We start from the raw sequence: 23,580 nt of genomic DNA on the forward strand, positions 1-23,580 counted from the left end.
GCCTGAGATTTGCCATATTTCCAGTGGGTTTGCTTTCAATGTTTTTGGTTTTAAGTGATTCCCTTGTTATGATTTTAGTCATGCACCTACTGCATGTTCCATCTTACTTGTGACAACTCTCCCAATACCTGCTTTTGCAGGAATTGATGTACATACAGTGTTCAGTAGCACACTGGCAGTATTCATTCAGTGCAGTGCCTTTGCCATTCCCAGAACCATCAGAAACTAATTAAGCATACCTACGACGGTTAGAAATTTTGGTTATTTTTTTCTCTATGTGTTTTTTTTAATTTCTACAGTTGTGATATTCACAGTATGAAAACAACATTCATTTTACACTAGGCTTCTTTGCAGACCAGCAAACAAAAAATACTAGTGGAATTCCCAGGTAGGAAGTTCCTCCAGGAGAACAAGAAAGCTGGGGCTGACAAACAAGTGAATTATCTACAGCAGTATTTTCTTGTTGAAAGCTCCGGGGGTAAGCAGATAAAAGTTAGTCTTCAGCTTTTGGAAAATAAGGAGGGAGAGTAACTGATCTTGTTTAGACAGTTACAGTCCCTGTCTTCATTGTCATAGTTCCTCTTGATGCAGCATGAGAGAGGCTTCCAAGAGGTTTTATTCTTAGACCATTATGACAACTCACCTTCTTTGGATCACTGTTTCCACAGAGGGAACTTACATGACAGTGTTAAACTAGATACTTATCCTTGAAGCTGCTATGTGCTCATCATTTGTCCACACAGGAAATGGACCACAAGGGACTACATGTACTTAGTTACCTATTTCTGTCTTTAGACAACTTCAGTTCATCACTTCAGTTTTACTAATATGTTTGCTCACTGCTCATCTCCTCCAGTCATTTCAATTTCTTCAGGCTGGCAAGTGAAAAACAATAGAAATGATGAGATCACACTCAGGCACTTCTAAGAGTCCCAATCTAAAGCAATTATTGTTGGCCTCTGGGCAACCTTCACTTTAGTTTGCATCGCACATCTCTGAATGGAGTTCACTGGTCATCCCCACATGCTTTTATTCATGTTGCAAAGTGCTCTTGCAGAGTGCTCTTTCAGATGCAATGCAGTTGGCAGCTGCATGTCAAGGGTACTTCTAACATCCTCTAATCCAACTGCTAATGAAATGTGCAGCAGTCACATCAGCACCTCAGTACCAGCTCTCCTGTTAAAGGTGGCACTCCTGTTCAGCTGCAGTACCTGCTAATGTAGACACAAGCTCAGACAGTTAACTCCAGGAGAGAATTAAAGCACAGAAACTAAATGGAGGGAGACACCAGTCTGCTTAGGTCTAGATCTTTGATTTCCATCGCATCCCTTTTCTGCTGGCTAGCTGAGCTAGGCTCTGAGGATCCCTTCTGTAGGCTCCAGTTCTCCCCAGGATGTGGACTGAGACCGGCACCTACCCCACAGTTCAGGATCCATCAAGTCACATGGCCTCTAGGAGCCAGCAACCACTTAATACCCAGACAGTGTGTGCTACATGGCAGTACTGCTACAAAGAAGTAGCAGTACTTCCTTCAAAACTATTTACCTGCAAAAACTGGAAGTCAAATCCTAGAATATTTGAGAAATCACTCACCTTATTTTTATGCCTCAAGTTTAATTGTACATAAATGAAAAGCTTTTTACTCCACTAGGTGGTGTAATTTGTCTTTCTGTCACGTGCAGCCTTACAACCATTCCCCCTAATCCTTCAACTCCAGATGGGGCCACAAAGTACCATATGAAAAGTGAAACGTGAATCTGGTCTACAGGAGTCAGCAACTTTACCAGGTCATGCCTCTTCGGTGTTTTCTATGATTCCTTCAAAAAGCTTCTGTCAGAAAAGTATAACTTACCTTTACAACATCCCTAGATCCATTAAAGAACAAAATAGGAACCTGAAACAAAAATATCACGGTTGCCCTCTATTTCCCCTTACAGCCAGGTGCCATCTAAGCTGTTCATGTGATCTAGCTCATGTTTTTTACAGTGTAACGTTCCTAGAAGCTCTCTCCTTGGTTTATGTTTGAGTTACAGTGCAGTCATACTCCTGGATCTTTCTTGGCAAGTTAGGCTTGCACTTGCATGATGAGTATAGTACGTGCCGAAGAGGTGGAGAATGCTAGCCTGCATAATAGGGTGTACCTTGGAAGATATACCCTGGCTAAATGTAACCCTGGTGGATATATCCCTCTGGCTGAAACAAAAACAACCTCCTTGGCTGATGTCATCCAACTCTTGGCTTCAGTTGAAGTCCAGATCAAAAAAAAAAGTACGTCTGGATCATAGCTTGCTATTTAGACATTTGTAGGCATTTATTTGTTCATGCTCTCTAAATAACATCTACTGACACAAATGAAAAAAAGAAAAAAAATAGAGATATCTAGGAAGCAAGATATCCAACAACCCATCAGCAGCTAGAGTTCTGTAGCTATTAATCTGCGACATGGATCAGCTCTCCCTGAAGTTCAGCAATAAAGAAGTCCTTAATGGAAGAACAGAACTAGATAATCCTTATATAGTGTTTCCAGGACATCTTGTAGGTATTAAGCTTAAACAGAAGTCGCAGAACTCACAGAAACAAAGCAGTATAACGACGGAATTGTTCAAAGGAAAAGACTGAATAGAACAAAACCCATCTGGCAAACTGGAGGAAGCCCATCTATCCTACTGCCTGCAATTGCCCTTACGCTATCCGCCCACAACTTCGCTCGCCCTTGGAAAACAGACGCTGGGGTAACATAAGCATTTTTTAACGAATAAAAACACAACGAAGAAATACATCCAACACAGAGGGAATCATCAGCTTTCAACACTGAAACTTTCTGGTACTTCCTCACAGTCACAGTCTGTACCAAACCCACGTTAGTTCAGGTTATTTACAACCCAGATACATTGGAGATCAGCCAGAGCAAATAGCTCTGAAGGGTTCACATGCCCACTATACTCTCTCCAAGAACAGAATTTAAAATACAGGACTGCCTACAGTGTGTTATTAATGGTATTTCTAAGTATTAGTGCCACTGGAGGATTTATTTCTGAATGCAAATTTAACAAACCAACCATTTCCTCTGTGGATGATTGATGCATGACAAATCTGAGGTATCTGCATCTACAGTTGTGAATACTGCAGACTTAGAAAATCTGTCCGGAAATATTCTGCTAAATATTTCATGCTCAAGTAGAAACAAAACCAGAAAGTTCCTCAACAGCTACAGTAAATACTTTAATCTCATGAAAATAAACAGTTAGCAATTGGATTTGTCACATAACTATTTCTACAGCTGCAGGAACTCTGAAACAGTATTACCTAGAGTAGAGTCCGTATAGTATTATATTGACCAAAGGTTCCAGAAGTATATTTCTTGACGTGACAGAAAAATGGGTAAAGGTCCTTCTAGATAAAAGGCCTTCTTCATGTTACCATCTTGTGCACACATTTAGTCACAAGAAGAGGAAAAAGTGGTTGCTGCAATTGTGAATTCATACATGTGATAATCTTCATGTTAAGAACTAGACTGCTCTATGAAAAAAGAAACCTGAGGCACACCATGACAAGTGCATGCTTACCTGTGCTGCGTAGAGAATGTATATGCTACCTCTAATTAGTGACACTGATAAATGTAAACCTGATCTATGGCCTGCCACAAAATCTCGTACCAGGAGACTGCTTGATACCAGTATCAAAGTATATGTCTCTAACATAAGAAAAAAGCACTTTGTGCTGGAAAAACACACACATTCTGAACAAAAATGCATTAAGTATTTACAGAATGGAGGTTTGTATTCCATTATGTCACTTTCATGCCATCCTTAGAAAATGCCTCCAAGCAGAGGCAGGTTTCAGCTGAGGCAGGTTTAAGGGGTTAAGAAGGAAAAGGAATCTCGGCACAGGGAGATATCAAATACTGGCATCACATCAATAACATAACTGCACTCCAGTCTCAGCAAATCCAGGTTTTGCAGATTAAAGTTTGAAAATTGTGACAGCAGATGGTTGAAACCTGCCCCTATACCAATCCCATGCCTGAAATGGGATTGCCTATGTTTACACACCCTGAGAAGAGAGATTCGGATTTCCAAAGAATTGAGTAACTTCTGTTCCCATATACTGGGATGCCTGTTGTAGATGGTATGGGACACTTGATACAACAGCAAAGTATTTGGCCACTATTACATAGCCAATGAGCTTTTATGTAGATGTTGAAGGAAAACATTTTTACAGGAAGAAAGGTCTAGGGAGATTTATTGTCCCCCTGAAATTCAGAGAAGTCCCACAGAGTGCCTGCCAGCATGTCAGTGCTTGAGCGACAGGATGAGCAGTCTCTTTAAATCACAGGCTAGAGTTGATATCAGCATAAATTGCACGGACACTTCATCTCCACGTTGCTTCCCGATTGATACAATCTGTGTATGAGAGGTAATCCAAATATTGGATTGCACATATTTGGCATGTCTTGCACCCCTCTTCACAGACAATGGTTTTGTCATAACTCACAATGAAGTTACTGTAATACTGTTCAAACAGTGTGCTATGTGGCACAGACAACTGCTTGGCCATTTCATATAGGCTTTCTGGCTTCAAGTCTTCAATGCCATAAGCTTTAGTTAGGACGTATTCTAATTTCCAGTTTGATTCATTTTTCTTGTTGGCGTCTCTGAGGTCCAAATAGAACTGCCAAAGATCCTACAGTTAAAAAAAAAAAAGGAAAGAAAAAATAGGCACGGCTGTATTGCTTTCTTCCCTGCTTCATTAAGTCTCTAGAGTGATCTATTGATTAGGAAGCTGTCACTCCTCATTATTCACAACTGAATAGAAGGTCACGTCCCACCCCAAGAGCTGGGCTTACACCCAAAGCTGGTACTTGCAGTGCGGTAATGGTGGGGGGATGGGGAGGAGAAGAAAAAGGAGCCACAAAAGGCAGCACTGGCAGTGTTAAGAGGTCTTTCCTGTCCAAACCGTAAACCAAACTCCACTATGCTCATGTCTGCTTTAGGACTGGGGCAAAAGGGCAAGAACCAGAACCTTCTTTTCTGCAAGCATTGCTTGAGGGGCAGAATGGACAGAAAAATAATTGCTCAGGGAGAATTCAAGGGAAAGGGAGAGATGGAGATGCAGGAGTAAAATCTGCACAAGAAAGGAGCAGCTGGTATTAGCACAGGCCTCCAGAAAGAAACCCCAGACCCAGTCAAGCTGCAGGATATGTTGTCATTGAACTGAGCCAGGTCAAGATTTTATCCTGAACTACAGAGAGAATATCCAGGTCATTCACAGCCAAAATAATCATACAGGACTCAATTTATCTCTAAAAATCACACGAGACCACAGAATAGAAGTACTCCACTTTTTTCCTTCTACATTTGTCTGTAATTTCCCATAAATAGCATAAACTCTATATTGGAAGGTGCATGATTATGAAAGACATCACACGGTTAAAAATGCTTTTCTTCATCTGGTCTTCTACACCCTTTAGAAGCATTTCATGGACTGCATCCCAAAGCTCAGGCTATTACCAGCGAACAACACCGGTATGTAACAAGCCCAGAACTAGATGAACGTTTTTCACCCTTGAAGAGCTCCCTACAAATAGTTTAAAGATTCTGCCCAGAAAATTTCTGACTATCTTTGATTCTACATCGTAAGAATATCCCATAGAGAACAGGAAGTACTGAGTAGTCCTGCAGGTACATAAAGACTGACCAAGTTCTCTTTCAGATTTCCTTTCCTCTGCCCAGGAAAAAAAACATGAGTAAGCACCAAAGTTCCCCCAGTACCCATAATACTACAAAGGCTGAGATCTCACTGTAATTTTTAGTGATACTATATATAAAGTCTTAAACAATGCTTTAAAATCTTTACTTACCAGCAAGCTATAATCAAGAAGATCATATTGATACAATCTGACACCAGGGTTATTGGATTCCATTTGCCATACATTCTTCACTGGGGTTACAGCAGGTGCCACAAACAAGGAATTTATTGGCTTTTCTGCAGGAAGAGAGAAGGTGAGGACACAGTTTCCTTTCAATCATTTCTTTCTCAAACAACTGTTTTTGTAGAAAACCAACACAGCAAGCACCACACTGATGGGCTTAGGTGCATTTAGTATTTATTTTCCTTGGATTAGCTGTATTACTGTGAAGTCCTCCTATACATCCACTGGATAGAATAAAATCTGCATAAAATACCACAGTACAGATTCCTGTGTGTATTGTTCTGTCTATACTAGAGGCTTCCCACTAATTCAACTACCTGTGCAAAATGGTCTTGCCTATATGTAAGGTCTCTGTATTTTGCACATTTCTACTGAAGAAATACTCGAAACTTTTAGCTGCTGTCTCCATGTTATATTTTACATGCTGCTTTATGTATTTATGATGTTATTAGAAACACCAGGATACCATCACCTGACCCTGACTTCACACATCTAGACTAGCCCAGCACCTAGTATGTATGTGAACACCGATCTTTACAGCAAACTGAAACATGAGGACATACGGAGGTCTTAATTAGCCAGAATATGCAGGTAAGTATATTGAAAGGCTCTCTGTGGAACAAAAAAGAAGCCCTAACTATTCCTTTCTCTGATGGCATCACAGCAGTGAAGTCACAAGGTCAGTCTCCACATACAAGCAGAAGCTTTGAAAGCTTGGAAATCAGTAGATTCTTCTGGAGAAGATAAAACTGAGCTCTGTATTTCAGTACACTGATGTTGGCTACAATATTATATTTATCTTGAATTGTCTAGAATGTTGTCAAGAGGAAAATGGTACAAGTAGAAGACAGCCCAAAGCTGTACAGATAAACACAAACTGTATTTACAACATTTGCATGCAATGTCACTTTTTAAATTCTGTCAAAAGACATAAAATTATTAAAACAATTTGGAAGCCATTACTTGCACATGCAAACTGTAATGAGAAGTACCAAGATCACTCTGTCTTCAACAAAATTTGCAGTAGAAGTGATGATTTCATGGACAAATGGGACAAGGTAAAAAAATATACAGGTATAAGACTGCCTTGAATACCATTAAAAAAAAAAAGCCACTTCTTTCACTGGGGTTGGAGTCCTTTTAACTGAAGATTAATACCATGATAATGCCATGTGAAAAGGTAAATTATTTAGAATACAGTAACCTCGGTCAGCATTTTGGGCATTGCTTTTATCAGTTCATATAAAACATAGATAAAGAGCCAATTAATATTTGGGTGTTTTACACAAACCAAAGCAATGGACCTCTCACTGTTCTATGGTACAGACACAAATATTTAACCAGTTACTTGTTAGAGATCTTCTGTTAGAGATGTTAAGAGTGCTCTACATGGCCATGTCCATGCTTAAAGTTAAGGGATTTCAAAGCAACAAACAGCATTTCCAAACCTGGGTGCTTTTCTTGAAGAAAAATTAGCTGATCTAAGAGATGCAACAGGCAAAGACTTTCTTTCCCCTGCCTCCTGCTACCCTTATCTTAATTAACTTTGAAGCAGCAGGGAACTCAGCAGAGAGGCACAGTAATGATGCAGGAAACACAAGAACATAGAGCATGTCTAGTTGGCCTGAGAACATTCCCTTTGACACATTACACAATAGCAACTGGCTAGTATAATTTGCCCATGTCACTGAGGGAGCAGTGAGGAAAGACTAGAAATTCTTGTCTAGGCATAAGCATTCATTAAAAAAAAAATAGGAAGCTTGGGGAGTCTCTTCTAACTTCAACAAAACAAGACATTCTGCCTTGCAAGGTTCTCTTTGGGAAAAAAAAAAAGGGAGCGCGTAAGGCTTGAACTCTTGTAGATGAATAGCAGTATTTCCTATTTCACTTTTTCAATTATTTATAAGAGGCTGATTAGTAACAACATGCAAGAAAGTATTAATTTGCTTTTAATCAAGAAGAAAAAGATGAAGGATTCAACAAGCATCATTACCTTCTTCATCCAGGAGGACCATGATACTATCTCTATGTGTGTGTCCAAAAAACTGCCCCACAATAACACTACTGTATTTGCGAAAAATCTTTACCAGTCTCTCATTGTAATGCTCCCTGATAGCTGTAGTATTCCTTGCATATGGCAAGTATCCTATTGGCACATGTCCTATTACATATACCTAAGGAATTAGATACAGAAAGCACAATTAGCACCTTCATTTGAAACTTACACTTCTAGCTGTACCTCAGAAATGGTTGCCACAATTTCATAATAAAGCTGTCTTAGACTCACACTTTTGTTACACAAAATACAAAGAGTAAGAATGTTAAATTCATAATGAGAAAAAATAATATGTATTTATTTTATTTTTTTAGCAAATTCACTGTATTCTTGGGAAAAAGTTCCGATAAATCTACGTGTAATTTTAGGCCAGAGGAAAATTTGATCCATTATTGCAATTGAAAAAATCAGTTACTAGGACGAGATTTACCACTTGGCATCTCGAAGGGAGACTAAGTAAAACTTATGTTAGAATACTACAAAGTCTGCATGGCCAGTCACCAGAAACACAGAAGAACCGGTTAAAACCCCTCTGTCTGAGGTCAAGACTTTGTTCTAAACATACACACCAACTAATACGCTATGCTGCAGGATTTTGTAAGGAAAGGAAATCTCTCCTTTCTCACAACTATTATGTAATATTTTTTAAAAATTACAACTTCATAGCAAAATGTAAACGTGTTTCCAAATAAATACTTCTTCTAGTCAGATAAAGATCCGATCACTGCACCAATCAAGCAAACACAAGCCAACAATTTTTAACCTTACTTCCAAACCTGATTATTATATGACAATTTATTATATCACTCAAATCATAGCAATTGCTGCAGCTTGGCTAAGTTTTGCGGTTTTACGTGGTAGGAAAGAAAAGACATTTTACTGTGTAATTTGAGAAACTGCATTCAACTATTTTATTAATTGTTGTAGTGTACCGTACATATTCAAGAAAGTTTTACTAAAAAATGAAATTTTGGTTTTGCAGTGTCTTTGGAAGCATTAATATTATTTTAGAATAGTTTGTATTTTCATCGTCTCTTACTTCTTTTATTTTCAAAGTTTAGACAAATAAGGCTGATGGGTTCCATTCACAGCCCCTACCTTTTCCTTCTTTTGTAAAGAGGTTTCTAGTATTCCTTCCAGCCAAGCAAACTGGTTGGCTGGGTCAGTAATATTCACAGTTACACTGTTGGGGCCATAATATAAATTTGTGTTCAGACTGATTATCCTGAGTGGTTGAGAGCTATCACTGGATTCAAACAGCTGTGTGTAGAAGCCACCTGTGAAAAAAAGACCAACAATCTGAAAAATTAAAGGCTTCAAAACACAACTTTAGAATGAATGTACAGCACTGACAAAATACCCAGCCTTATTCTTTCTAGTAAAACAGAATATGACATGTTTATTCAAACCATGCACCACCTCATCACAACAGAAGATCTTAAGATTCTCTTTTTAGCAACATTTTAGTAGAAGTTGACACTGATTTTTTGCCTGTAATTTGTCTGTTTATGTGACAGTTTTCAGACGTAATTATTCAACTGACATGCAAGAAGTGCCCTGTAACATCTCTTCCACACCGAGAGATGCAGTAATTGTTAAAAAGTCCACATTTCTTGAAATACTGCAAACACATAGGTTCCTCCAGGAAGAAATGTCTGAATTTAGTAGCCTTGTACTTTGAAAGTCATTTAACTTCAGACGAGAATTATGATGAAAAGTAAAAATAAAGTTTTTCAATCCAAGCTCCTACAACTCTCCATGACATACAGAGCTTCTTCAATGGGTGCAATTTCATAGTTCACAGACTTCAAAGGAGCCATAGCAACAGCGCTATAACAATATACCTTAACTTAAGGTCTGCCCTTTTGAGTTTTATTTTTCCTGTCTGAGTTTCTACTTTCACTCTTAGACAGAGTTCCTTCTCATTCAGGACACAAAAATACAAGTTAAACTTCCAAATCCCTAACATTTGAGTGGATTGGAAATTGGGTTGGACTTTTCAGGCCTTTGCTAAAAAGAAAAATCATAATTAGGATATCAATATTCTCCCAGTTTAGTAAGTTGGGCACAAATATGATGCAATCAACAGTATAATCACCAAGACTATGAGCTATCGTAAGTTGAACAAATATGTGCCTATTCAATATACAGTATCAAATATAGTGTCAAAAAAAAAATAACATTTCATCTATTTTTTACAACCAAATTTAAGTTTTCACGTGCATCATATGCCTTTACCTAAAAAGTATTACAAGATCTTGAAGGCAGGAAGGTATTTCACATGCATCGGTACAAAGCAAATAATACTGTACATGTTACAAGAAGCAAGAACTATTGCATCAGAAAAGAATAAACATACCCTGAAGATAAGCACTGATATTCAAAAAGACACGCAACTTCTTCCAAGAGAAGCATTACAAATAATCCATTGTGGTGATTCATCCTACAAGGCTTTGCTAAACAAACGGTACAAATCTATAGAGACATTAGTTCTCTAAGCCTGAGCTTTACAAGGCATTACTGGCATATTTTACCTTTTCTGAAGGTGTTGACTGCTTCATCTGTTAGCCAAGGTTTCCAGAAATCTGCTACAGCATTGTAAACTTCACTGGTAGTTACAGGAAGCTGATCCTGTGAGGGAGCAGAACCTGCCTAAGTCTTAGCATCCACACGTACAGACAAAAAGTCACTAAATTATCCCACCTGACCTCTTGCAGAACACATAAGTGTATCCAGCCATCACCAGGAGGAACTCAAGAAACAAAAAATTTTATGAACATCCAGTATTGCTGACCAGAAACAAATGCCTGAACTTAGTCAGAACTGATGGCATGGCCTTGTTAACGCATCGATAAACTAACATCAGAAACATTTCAAGCCTTAGGAGCACAGCAGAGTGGAAAACGATACATTCTGCAAAAATAATAAATATGTAAACTGAAGACTCAAAGTCTATAAATAAAGTGTCTTGGAGGAAAAGCTTGAACATAAGCTTCTTTTACAGAAGGTGAATCTTTCAAACAACTTGGGGGTTCATAGCAGATCCCCAAAACTCCACTACAGACCTCAGAAACATGCCAGTGAAATTCACAAGTATTTCCATATCCTGTAGTTCTAATAACAAAGCATTTAAAGCAGAAGAGTTTTTTCAGTGTTTTCTCCCACCAGCTCCGATTAGGACTGCAACACTCTTCTGCCTCAGCCAAGCAATGCTCGGGCACCACAGAGTGGTAAGAGCCATGCTCTCATCTAACCCTCACAGGAAGATCCCAGCCTGTCCTTGTGTTTCCTAAAATACCTGCTTGGATTCTTGGTGCTTGAAGGAAAAAAACAGAGGTCAAAAAATAGGAACAGTATTACATTGCATGCTTTCCTAAACATAAATTTTGACCTTTCTAAGATCTTTGAAACTAAACCTGTGTTATTAGAGGCTTAGGCACTAAGCCTCTGTCTAGGAGCAGTGCCATCAGAAGTGTGTTCAGACATTTGTTGCTTGCAGTGCGCAGATACCAGTTATTAAGAAAGCTTTGAGCCATAGCAGTTCAGCCAGAGCTAACAGTCACTAACAGACACAGCAAAACCTAATCTCAGATAAGAGGCCATGTTATGGACTGAAGGTGGTTTGGAATTCAGGAATTTAAGCAGGGGCAAGGATGTGAAACAAAGTAAGACTATGCAGAAAGACTGAGGTCACAATATAAGATCTGAAAGGTATCCCAATGCTTGATTAATCTGGGTAGTATTTTTAATAGGCTCTGCAGGAAAAATCACCCAAGAGCGTTAAATTGTTAAGACAGTCAGGTCAGAACACAATAGAAAGCAATAAAATTCTTTGGTGCATGGTGAGCGCACAGCTTTCACACTTGCTCTGGAACAGCCTACAGTGTGTGGCTTGCTGCACACCACTTCCACTCATTTGCCAAGCACGTCCATATGAAAAACAGAAATGTCATCAACAGCAAAAAAACCCAACACATAACCCAACAACCTGAAATGACCCCATAGTGGGGAATTTCTGATCCCATGGTCTTTTTCAAACAGTAACAGAAAAGTATGCCAGTTCTGAGCGCTGGTAAAGCTTTCCACCTCAAAGCAAAGTATGACAGAAACACGCCTGTGTGGTTTTGTGCAGAGAGAACTATCACAATAATTCAAAACAGCAGCCTGCTTCAAAATACGATTTGCTGCCCATCTGCCTCTCCTGATCACCTTACTTCTATCATCAGGTTTAATTTCACAAACAAAACTCATATTTGTTGGAAAAGTCACTACGTTCTTTGCCTACAAGGCTACTGTATACAGGTTTTTTTCTTTTGTATCAGAGTGCTGAATGACAACTATGATCTGTTAAGATTAAAAAAAAAAAAAAAAAAAAAAGAAAAAGTAGAACAAAACACTGAATGAGACTTCAGTTAAGTTGCTGCTTATCAAAAACTTTACCAGTGGTTACTGCTGAACCAGCCTGGCCCCCTGTCAGTGCATATGACAAGCTGAAGCTGTACTACCAGAGTAAGAACACAAGAGGCTGAAATCCCAGCTTGGTTTGCACACCCACACTTCCACGGTACATTTAACTCATACTTTGTCTCCCACATTTCCCTTTCCCCTCCCTGAGCACTTCTGTTACTCCCTGATTTGGGAATCACTTACTCCAGCAACGATACAATCACCTATTACACCAAGATATACACTGATAGGCCTAATAAGTAACACAGAAAGCTGGAGTAGAAGTCTTTGGGGCTGTGAAGGGGTGTTACTCAATTCCCATTAGGCATTCAAACAAAAGATTTCAGTTGACCTGTTCTACATCCCTTCCGATCCCCTCAGATCCAATGACAGAATTTGCTTCTCAGTCCTGTGTGCTGCCAGATCAACCTGCAACACGCTTTAAAGGACACATTAAGCAACTGTTTACTTTTGAGCTACGCCAAAAACAATATTCGCAGGACACTGAATGTAAAAAAAGCACTGTCCTCAGCTGCAATGGCCCATATACCCAGTAAATCATCAATGCAAATATTTTGAGTGTCCAATAAGGAGAGAAAAAAAACATATGTTTTTAATAATTGCGGCAAAACTATGGGACATTACAAAAACTCTGCCATTAGTCTGATTAAAAAACCACAGTGATGTCAGCAGACAGATTTCCAGTAGGCCTTTCAGCTGGCCTTGAATCTTACCACGGTCTCACAGATCCATTAAGGATGTCATTTCTGTTAGACTAAGTTATCGTACACACGCATGACAGGCAGCAACAAAAAACCAAGTGTACTAACTGTGATGAGACCTGGTGGTTCTAAGCCACGAGGAACGATTAGCAGTAAATTTGCATGGCCTCAGGCAAGGTACAGATTCCACCTGCCATCAACGTTTTCTGGGGTAACTTAACACAGAGAGAGAGATGTACTTTCTGTTCTTAATTGAAACTATTTATAATTTTAAAGTGCTAAGTGGAGAATTGTAGAATACTGTTTCGAGAATAATAGTTACACAAATTTAACAGGAGTTATTTTTAACACCTGCTTTCCAAGGGGGTTAGAAACACACTCAGTATGAAATACAAACAACTTTCTAACTTGTTTCACCTGTGGCCAGTAGTCATGATTGCCCAAGGCTGGGAAAACCTGAAGATCTGGAAAGAAATTACGAATTGTAGAACTTATATTGCCAATGATGTTAATGACCAACTTTGTGGAGAGTTCTCCTACAGGAACATGAGGAGGGCTATCTCTGAAAAAGGAAAAGGCTTTATTAACGAAGGTTTATTAGCAAGATAAGGAAAGGCAAAACATTCTGCAAACACATCTACATTCTAGCATGTAATATGACTACAGACTCTTAACTAAAATCACAGAATTTCCTGAAAGGCTCTCTGCAAAGGCTTTTTTTTAAAAAAAAAAAAAAACACACAAATAGACTAATGTATATCCTATGATTCACATTTATCATAACTAAGATTTCTTAGAAATTAAATTAATTCAACTTCATCATTCTGAGGTCCTGTGCAGTTTGGGTTATATATCTTCTGTCATCTGCACAACATTACAAGTTTATTTTTCCACTTTTAACAACATCCTGTTGAAAATGAAGTACAATAAGGTATGTGAAATAAATTAATCACTAGTTTTCATATTTGTATTTCTCAACACTCTTTCCCCATCAAAATTAAGAGGCATAACATGCATAATCTTCCAGCAAAAGAGACCCCATCATTGATAAACAAACTAGTTCTCACAAACACTTTGATAAATTACCCATCAATGTATACCATAAAAAATTATGTGATGGTAGAATGGAGAATTTTGCTATAGCAGACGAGTAAATTAATCCTATCTTTTATGAATACCTAGAAAGTAACAGGGCATGGTATTATCAGGTTACTCCTATGCCTCCCTTTCACACTTCTCCAGTCCCACTGCTAAGGCATAAAAAGCCTCACAGATAACACCTGTGTCTGAGAGAGAGTAATATTACACCCATTTTCTAATAAGGAAAAGGTAAAACATTTTATTCAACAGTGGGACTGCACACATCCAAAATACTGCAATGAAGGACTGTGAAACCACACTCTTTAGAAACACATACAGCTATGAGTATAGTAATCAACATCTGTAACACTGTTATCCTCCCCGCCCCAGCCCTGATCTGGAATTCATACAGGCACCAAACCCGAAAGGTAATTTTATACACTTTTTTTAAAAAAAGCACAAGCTATAGTACTGCTTGATTCTAGTTACCTCTTACAGAGCCAAATAAAATATGGTTAAAGGGTATCTTCTAAAAAGGGACATGTTTTAAATGTAATAACCTTAAGACCTACAAAATCCAATACCTCCCACAATAACTCATTCCAGTCAGTTATTCTTCTGACCCTTCTTTTTGCTTTTTCCACTTCCCACCCTCCCCACACCATTTCTATTAACTTACACCAATACAGTCATGTGGTAAATGTCCTAATGAACAGTCCAATGAGATCCAGAAATTATTACAGAGATCAAAATCTGTTCCTGAGGTCCTATACTCTCACTCAGTCTTCTGCTTATTAGCCATTTGGACCACTAAAGGGACTATTTAAGAGTAGCATTTGTGAGATACTGAATTCAGAATGGCTGGTGCAAATATAAACTTGTGAATCACTACACTATATGGTTATTCAGTTGTTAAAAGCTTTAACTGCAGGGTGGCTTGAACACTTACCCTGTCCAAATCATGAATGAAACCTGTTGTTTTGAATCTTTCATGAATGCAAATGCTGACAAAATAAGTTGATATGGAGAATCACACAAAAAGTCTCCAAAAGGGCCTGGGTTGGAGGCATTGGCTCCTTTGGAAGAAGAACAAACTTTGGTGCGGTCAGGGGTAATGTGGTAAGTCGGATCTAAATGTAGGTCAGATACATGCCAGAACTGCCCTGTTTTCAGAAAACAAAGATTAAAGAAAATGCATTATTTGCATTTGAACTGGATATACACGGGTAATGCAAAGTTTGCTTCAGTTTGTCTACTGCTATTCCTCTTCCAAGTTTTGAAAAGGAGAAGAAATTTAACAAATTGCTGATTAGCCCTTCTGGTAAGTGTGGGAAAGTTCTGCATTCCTGACAAGTTCTTCGCGTAGTCTGCTTAGAAAAACTGAAAGCAGAGGCATAGGTTTAAGCTATTCAGCAGGAAAAAAAATGGAGGTTGGTAGGGACGGACTGGAATATCAACTCCTTTTCCTTAATAGCAGTCTGGAAACGGGAGAGTAGAAGAGGTGGTAGAAGAACTTCTCCACTTCACCTGAAAAAGAGAGGGAGTTGCATTTTAATTATTTTTCTAGACTTCCCCTGGCAGGAAGCTACTACAAAAAGATCACGGTCTAGAAAGAAAGGCAAGAAACAGCATGCCTGCAAAAATTTCAAAGCTCTTCTAATCCCCAGCAGCTGTAGCAGCAAAGGGACTGGGCTTCTCACCAGAGAGAGGTGTCAGCCTTACCTACTCACTACTTTTCAGGCTGGCACATTCTCAGCCACTGCTACTTACCACTGCAAGAAGAAAGGAGTCGAGAACTATAGAAACATGGGGAACAAGCTCCTATTAGAAAACCAGTCTTCAGGTTTCAAGTAAAACAAAAGTAATTCCTTTCTGTCAGTTTCAAAGTGCTTGGGAATGGCACAGTGTATAGGGGGTTAGGGTTGTGAAACCAGGACAGATACAAATTGATTTTTCTCCAAGGTCACATGCTCACTTCCCACGCAGACGGACCCTGTGGAATTTTATTTCAGGAAGCAATGACCAGCAGCGAGCTTCGAAATCTGCAAAACCGTGACTCTACCAACAGGAGATGGAGAAACTCCTGGACACTGCCGTGTACTTGGTGCGAGGCACGCACGAGTCATGGGGAATGAACACCCTGTGGAAACTGCTTCAGACCACGCACCACAGACGGCTCGCAGCATGCAGGGCATGTGTGCGAGTGCTGGCCGCGCAGAAGCCACGGTCCCCGTTTGCAGCCCACGGCCCGGGGGGTCGCACCCAAGTCCCGGCCGGGCAGGGCTCACCTCGCCCGCCACACCAGCCTGCCCCGGCTAGCTAAATATAAACTCCACGTCACCCCACGCCAGAATAGCCAGGTATTTACTTATCTAAAAGGGACGTGAAGCTGCTGCCGTGTGGGGCAGGGAATACCGGCGCAGCAGCCTACGTGCGGGCCACCGCGCGAAGGGGGGGGGCGCAGCTCCCGCGGGCCTCCCCGCCGCCGGCAGCGGGAGGGGCGGGCGGTGCCCCCCTCCGCCGGGAGAGCTGCTGCCCGCGGGCAGCGCCTCAGCCGCCTGCCCGGCCCCCACCGGCGGCCCCAGCCGGGCCCCAGCCCAGCGTCACCGGGCGCGGGGGCGGCTCCGCTCGGCCGCTGCGCCCCGGCGCACTCACCCACAGCGGCGCGGGGCTGCGGCCCGGCCGGCGCCGCCCGCAGCGCGGAGCAGAGCAGCACCAGGCCGAGGGCCGAGAGGGCGGCGCGTCCTCCCCGCAGCTCCATGTTGGCCGTGCCGGGAGCGCCCTGCCTGTCGACGGCTGCTCATGTGACCGCCCCGGCGCGGAGGAAAGGGGCGAGCCCGGGGCGGCTTGTGACTGCCCCGGCCCTTCGCTGCCTCCCCGGGGCTGCCGGAAGCCGCCGCCGCGCCCCGCCCGCACGACCGGGAACCCTAAAGCCGCCCCGGGCCGGGGCCCCGCCGCCCTAGTGAGGCAGCGGGGCAGCTGTTGTCGCCTCAGCCGGCCGTGCCGGGGGTCGGGGTGGCCTTCGGGAGGTGCCACCCCTGGGACAGCACTGAGACGCTGAGGACCTCGCAGGAGCCAGCCTGCCCGCGGGCAGAGCGGCATTCGGGGCCCCGGCAGATTCGAGGCAGCCTCGAAGGAAGGTGAGGGGGGAGGGCGGGAGTCCCCGTCCCGCTCGGCCTGTGGCACCCAGCGGGGCAGTCCATTCGAGCCCCGGGATCCAGTGAGGAGGGCTGGGACCAGTGGCTGAAAATCATTTCTCCCAGAAGCAGCCGTGGCCCCGCCAGTGCTACTGTCCGGCGGAGCTGGGGCGTGAAACACGGAGCTGGGGCGTGAAACACCTGACGGCCGGCGCTGGTGCTGTGCCGGCAGCCCTGGCGCACAGCCTAACCCTGCCCCGAGCGGGCTGCACTCGGGCACCTCGCAGGAGTCTCCAATATCTCTTGGAGGGAAGGTTTCTCACGGTGTACACGTGAAAATGGATCCTGGTTACCTAACATGCTTTAAAATTCAAAAAGCTGATGAAGTATGCCGTCAAGTGCACCTTTCATACAGCTTAAGGAAAATGCTGAGGCCTATTGTAAATACATTGCTCCATCGCTAAGGCTTTATGGTAGTGGAGCTGCTGTTTATTGCAAAGTCAGTTTCTGGTGAGGAAGAACTCTTTGTTTCGTAACTTCATGGGTCCCGTAACTGCCCCAAACACCTCACTGCTCCCTGTGCTGTGTTGTTCGGATATGCTTTCCAGGGCTTTGCAAAGCCACTTTATCAGCAACTGGAAGTTGCTTGTGTGGGTACTTGCCTCACTTCTCCACTCCTCCGAGCACTGCCACAGGCCCTTCACAGGCAGTTTCTCCACATTCCCTTCTTTGACATTCATATTGTTTTATCTTTAGAACTGCAAAAGATTTCTCCAGTAAGAGTCATGATGGTTTCATGTGACTTACAGAACAGATATGCAGGGAAAAGTAGCCTTTGTTTAAAAGTGGCTGCAATGTAAAATACTTACTGTTCAGCATTTATTTGTACAAGTCTTAACAATCTCTCTCTGCATTCCTTTCCTCGTGTTTAATAAAAACCTTATTTAAGTCATGACCCCACAAATGATCTGTGAAGATGAATGCCAGTACTGAGGACCCAAGTCTGTTTTCCCCAATGATGAAGGAAAAGCAGCTGCTCCCACCTTCCTGAGAAGGGGTGGCTGGGGAGGACAGTCATGTGGTGAATGCATCTGTGGGTGAACAGGCAGCAATGGAGGGGAGGCAGATAAAAGCCGTATTAGGTACTGAGGCTGAGGATTAAATAAGCTAATAAAACCAAAGGCCAGAAGATGCTGTTTAAATATAACTTGCTCTATAGCAGCTGAAGTAGCCCAAAACGTAAGAGACTGCAGCTCCCCATGTCACTGGAACAAGTTCTACTTTTCACTTCTCTGCTAAAAAGCTCCAGATTTTAAAAGCTATCAATATCCACCAAATATAGATAATGGTTCTACTAGATATATAGTGTTCCCCACAAGAGAAAACAGACTTGGATGTTCCTTTCAGGCAGCTCTTTGTGAAATCATAAAATTAGTAATATTAAGTCTTGTATTTGTGTTTGTTAGGTACCATAGTTGAGTGAATTTCTGAGAGATGAGCTACCCATGTTATCCTAGCTATCCAGAGATGCAAGAAGCCACTTCCCATGTGTCATGGTTTAACCAGTACACCATGACACCACGTACCAGATCTGAAGGATGGCACAGTACAGCATTATGCCCAGAAGTTGGGCAGGACACCCTTCCCATACCTCCCTCTGCAGCTACCCCCAGCCCAGTACTGACCAGCTAAAGCCGCACCTCGGCTCTGCTTTTGTTTGAAAGGTTGTAGGCAGCTACATCTCCATGCGGTCCACTGAGTCAGTGTGTCAGAAAACTTGGCATCTCCAAACAGCCTTCATGCTGCCCACAAGCTGTTTCAATTTTCCTAATAATCTGACACATAAAGCAGTTTTCCCCACCCTGGTCTTTTAGGAAAATACTCTTTAAAGGTTTTAATTTATGTCTTTTAAGCAGCATTTTATTTTAAATAGCTCAGTGAAAATTGTTATCTCCTGTATATATTAGCTATAAAACTACAGCTCGGGGAGGGGAGCCTCAGATTTGTCTTGCACTGTTTGTGTCACCTGTGACCCCCTCCCTCCACCACAGTAAAGACTGATGAAAGATAAGCTTTTTACTTCAGGTTCCTCTAGTCCTGCCCTTTATCATGTTGGCCCTTCCTCCCATCTTGTGAAACACTTTAATCTTTGCTTCATTTGTTTTGGTGGATTTTTTTTGCTTACATACAAAAGATTTAAGCAAATCAATCTCATAACTATTAAAAGCAGAACTACAGGATTTCCCCCACTCACACATCAAAGGCTAGCTATTGACCTTAGCATGCACTGGGTAACAAATTCCCAGTGAAGAGAGGTGCTGAAACTAGCTTGAGCCTCTCTCTTCTCTGCCTACAGATATGAAGGCAGGGACTTTAGATTTCTCCAGCAAAAAGCAGCCACTGAAGTAGACTGAAAGCAATTTTTTGTTTCTCTGTGTACTCTACAGCACAGAGAGGCTGCTGCAGCATTGTGTAACACATGCTTTACGGTTGTTTAACTCAGAAAAATGAACTTTCAACAACTCCCTCCAGAACACTGGAATGTTAGCTGATTAAATGCAAAAAGAGCACAGGTTTAAAAAAACATTTAATTTCCATTTAATCTGCATTCCAAAACAATTCAAATGTTCCATTTACTGTAAAAAAAAAAGCAAGTGTTTCAGAAATTTAATGCCAAGTTTAACCTGTTTCACTATACAGCACAAGCTTGCCGATTTGATGGCATAAAGTTTGTTTTTTTTAAAAAAACACACCCAAAAAACCCCCTCTTTTTTAACCTTTCACACCATAAATGTGCATTTTAGCTACGTTCAATTATGGACAGGTACATTAATCCATCCAGCAGAAGTAGCACCTGGACAGAGGTCAGGTAAGCTCTATGCTTTCTCATAGTGGCGAACAGCAACCACATCACCAAAGGTGAGAGTCTGCAAGTCCAAGGAAAAGACAAGACACGTTAGATGCTGGACCATTTTCTGTAATGACTTAACACATACTAAGAAGCCTACACTAAAGCAAGGTTGTTTTACATCATGTCATTTATAGAAAAACAGATTTGTCTAAATTATTGAGATTTTAAATGAACAAGAGGTTAAACCTTAGTTATGGTTCCCATAATAAACCTAACTTTCTCCTTGCTGCATTCAGACCCAAGAAGCACATAGTGCACATTTACAAGGCTACCAAAATGAGGCTAGAAATGACTATTTCTCTAATTTTCATTAATCTAATTTCTTAAAACATGCAATCAAAAACTCCAGCTCCTCTATACCGTATTCTATAATGCATAGCCATACACTTAAGGAGAACCTTCTATTACAGTAAGTGCATGCTGTGCACTTATGTAGCTAGAACTACCAAGTATTTTAGTCGCTACAACTGTGCAGAACACTTAACTACAGTGTGTGTTTTGGAGGTATTTCCTGAAGTGGAACAGGGCATCTCAAGAGTGTTCAAATTCCAGAGGAAAAGGTTTTCTATATGTCCATGTAGCTGTTTATAAAAAACAAAGCAAGTATTTTCCCTTGAATCACTTCTCATGTTGTGTGGCACTGGCTGTGTGCTTTAAGGTTTTAATTATTTGGAAGTCTCCATCCATACAGATACTCTCTGAAGTATTTAGAGAACAAGCTAACTAGTTTTCTCTGACAATCAAGTCACATAGATTAGTATACCTGAAGAGGTTTTATTTTTGAAAGTTACATATCTGTGCCACAAAGAAGCATGAGAAGTGCCACCTTCAACATAAGATATTTAGACCATTTATTCACACCATACTCCTGTTCCTGAAGAGTCAGGAAAAGAGTATGAATTTAAAACAAGACTCTTCTTCATATAATTGCTGTTTATCAGTGTTTAACAAGATAGGATGAATACACATTTTATTATTAAATATCAAAATGCTATTGCCTCCTACGATATTGTAATTTTATTTTCCTAGGGAAATACTTGCTCTGTGTAATTTATGTATTATTTATGCATGGATATACATAAAACAAGTTTTTGAAGAAATCTAAGTTAGCACTGGCAACAGACTCATTGTCTATACAATAAAGAACTTCATCTTTTCCAGCTCACCAGGATTTTTTTTTTTTCTTGGGCTTTTACACAAACTCTAGAAAGAACATATACACTCTGGAAATCCACAGGCTGGCCAGCCTAAAACCACTAGCAATTTTTTAGGCATCACTAAAGTAACATGCAAAATAAAACAAATATTCAAGAAATCTCTGCCAGCTTTCCCCACCAATTAGTTTAAGGGCTTCTGTATAAGTAACAGTATCTGTTCATAAAGCTTGAGATAAGTGTAAGCAAGGAGCATTAGTGAGTGCACAGTGAGCTTTATACTTACCATTACCATTTTGCCATCCTTTATTTCTCTCACAAAGTTTGTCTCTTTGCCGTCCCACTTCTGTACATGCACTAGCTTGTCTCCATCCAGGGTCACAACTGACTGTGAAGATACCAAGAAACAAAGACATTCATTCATTTGGGGTATTTGGGATTCTGCTCACACATGCAGCATGCACTATTCTGTTGAATTCTCTTCAATAGATGGATGTGGATCTAGAATGATAAAGTAGTCCCAGCCATTTTAAAGCCAAGCCCATGAATCATCCTCGTTTTAAGCATGAGCTCCATACAATTCTGGTTTGTGTCAAAGGACGAAAAAATAGTTGTTTCCTTTGAGTTCCAATCTCTCAAGAACCACTGTTTCAGATGTGCTTTGGGATAACGTTTGTGCTAAGCCCGTAAGATGCAGGGAAAAAGGCACTTCCCCGTTTCGACTGGAAAAAGTTAAGCCAAATTATGTTTGGAAAGAAAAGTGGGCAATTCTTCCAACACTGGAGGACAGACCGAGGCTGCAGCGTAACACATGATCTCAGACCAGACAGACAAGTAAGATACAGTCTTGTCTATTTTTTTCCCCCCAGTCCTTCACAGTGCTACAATTAACAGTAGGGCAAGTTCATTTTTTCTCTTTGACGCTACCGAAGATACAGCCGCAGGGGTGGGGAGGAGGAAAGAGGAAAGAAAGTACTGCAGCCCCAGAGCTCACTTACTTTGCAGTTTCTGTCATCGGGGGTAGTTTCATCAAATTCCTCTCCAAGCTTAAAGCTGATTTCTGTGTTTTTGAAAGTGCTCTGAGTCCTGATCACTACTTTGTCCCCCTCGCTGCTGATAATCACAGTGGGTTTAGTCACATTCCCCACCTGCCGCGTTGCAAACCCCACTCCTACACCATCAAGGGAAACGAGAAATCCATCAGACATTCGGGTTTTTACATCTTTTTTGCCACGCGCCGGGTTACAAAAGCTATCTTTTCCCCCGCTCTACCGTTTCAAGCTACCCCAGTGAAATGCTGCTCTCTGCTCCGCTGGTGCCCTCGTACCTGCAGTATCCATAAGTAACCCCCCACCCCCGCTGCAGCTCTGCGCCTTACCGGGTCGCCCAGCCCCGCAGCACGGCGAGCCCCGGCAGCGCCTGCTTCTCCGGGTGTCAGCTCCTTACCGTCCCAGCACAGCTATTCGCTTTGCGTTTGGTTGGTTGCAGTTTACCTGCAGGCAGCACCTGCCCTTCTTGCACACGCGCTCCCTAACCGGGGGGCATCCCCCGGAGCCCCTCTCCAGCAGGCCGGCTCGCACGCAACCACAGCCCGCCCCCCGGGCTGGGTGCGCCCCACGGACCGTACCGATCGGGGCACAGCCGCCCAAACCCGCCCTTGCGAACGCCTCACCTACACCTCCGGCAGTGGGGGGCTTTTAAATTGTGTATTATTATTTTATTTAGGATGGTGCAAAGTTGCGGATCTCCTAAACGTGCCGCTGCCGCCCGGCCGTACCTACCCAGCGCCTTCATGTACTCGTCGAAGTTGTGGCTGTCCACCAGCTTCCACGTGGCGCAGAAAGCCTCGACCATGGCGGCCGCCGGCGAGTGCGAGAACGAGAGCTCCAGTGCCGCCGCGCCGCCCCGCATTTAAAGCCGGCGGCCGGCGGGGGGCCGGGGGGCGGGGGCCAGCCGCGGTCCGCCCCCACCGGCCGGGCCCGCAGCGCCGGGGGGGCACGGCGGCCCCGCCGGGGGAGGGCGCTCCCCGCCGGCGCCGGGGAAGGGGCGCGGGGGGGGCGCGGGGGCCCCCGGCCGGAGCCGCCCCCCAGGCCGGGGCACACAGCGGGCCGGGGCACACAGCGGGGGGCCGGGGGGGAAGGG

At 42.3% G+C, this 23,580-nt stretch overlaps 2 protein-coding genes across 3 annotated transcripts; both read right to left on the reverse strand.

Moving 5' to 3' along the window:
- Positions 1 to 3,209: 3,209 nt before the first annotated feature.
- SMPDL3A (sphingomyelin phosphodiesterase acid like 3A) lies at positions 3,210 to 17,027 on the reverse strand. Of its 2 annotated transcripts, none has more exons than XM_080387938.1 (8): positions 16,892 to 17,027; positions 15,186 to 15,763; positions 13,574 to 13,718; positions 10,523 to 10,619; positions 9,087 to 9,265; positions 7,926 to 8,106; positions 5,861 to 5,985; positions 3,210 to 4,683 (listed from the first exon to the last, which is right to left on the reverse strand). In XM_080387938.1, exons 2-8 carry the CDS (start codon positions 15,227 to 15,229, stop codon positions 4,372 to 4,374), a joined length of 1,083 nt encoding a protein of 360 aa, XP_080244064.1. In that variant the 5' UTR covers positions 15,230 to 15,763; positions 16,892 to 17,027; the 3' UTR covers positions 3,210 to 4,371. The 2 variants fall into 2 exon arrangements, with proteins under 2 accessions (XP_080244064.1, XP_080244063.1); XM_080387937.1 differs by having other exon boundaries at positions 15,186 to 15,399; positions 16,892 to 17,024.
- A 2,915-nt stretch (positions 17,028 to 19,942) lies between these two features.
- Positions 19,943 to 23,442, reverse strand: FABP7 (fatty acid binding protein 7). The gene is made up of 4 exons (XM_080387941.1): positions 23,220 to 23,442; positions 22,437 to 22,609; positions 21,725 to 21,826; positions 19,943 to 20,300 (listed from the first exon to the last, which is right to left on the reverse strand). Exons 1-4 carry the CDS (start codon positions 23,347 to 23,349, stop codon positions 20,250 to 20,252), a joined length of 456 nt encoding a protein of 151 aa, XP_080244067.1. The 5' UTR covers positions 23,350 to 23,442; the 3' UTR covers positions 19,943 to 20,249.
- Positions 23,443 to 23,580: the final 138 nt, after the last annotated feature.

This window comes from Falco punctatus (assembly GCF_963210335.1).
Source record: "Falco punctatus genome assembly, chromosome: 5".
Lineage (NCBI taxonomy): Eukaryota > Metazoa > Chordata > Aves > Falconiformes > Falconidae > Falco > Falco punctatus.

Bases quoted from the DNA above. Each gene is read 5' to 3' on its own strand.
- SMPDL3A (XM_080387937.1), bottom strand. From the start codon at position 16,997: ATGGAGCTGCGGGGAGGACGCGCCGCCCTCTCGGCCCTCGGCCTGGTG. The intron at 15,400-16,891 runs GTGAGTGCGCCG...TTCTGAAAACAG, and splicing joins GCAGCCCCGCGCCGCTGTGG to GGCAGTTCTGGCATGTATCT. The intron at 13,719-15,185 runs GTAAGTGTTCAA...TTCCTTTTTCAG, and splicing joins TCATTCATGATTTGGACAGG to AGATAGCCCTCCTCATGTTC.
- FABP7 (XM_080387941.1), bottom strand. From the start codon at position 23,349: ATGCGGGGCGGCGCGGCGGCACTGGAGCTCTCGTTCTCGCACTCGCCG. The intron at 21,827-22,436 runs GTAAGTGAGCTC...GTATCTTCACAG, and splicing joins CCGATGACAGAAACTGCAAA to TCAGTTGTGACCCTGGATGG. The intron at 20,301-21,724 runs GTAAGTATAAAG...TTGGACTTGCAG, and splicing joins AGGATGGCAAAATGGTAATG to ACTCTCACCTTTGGTGATGT.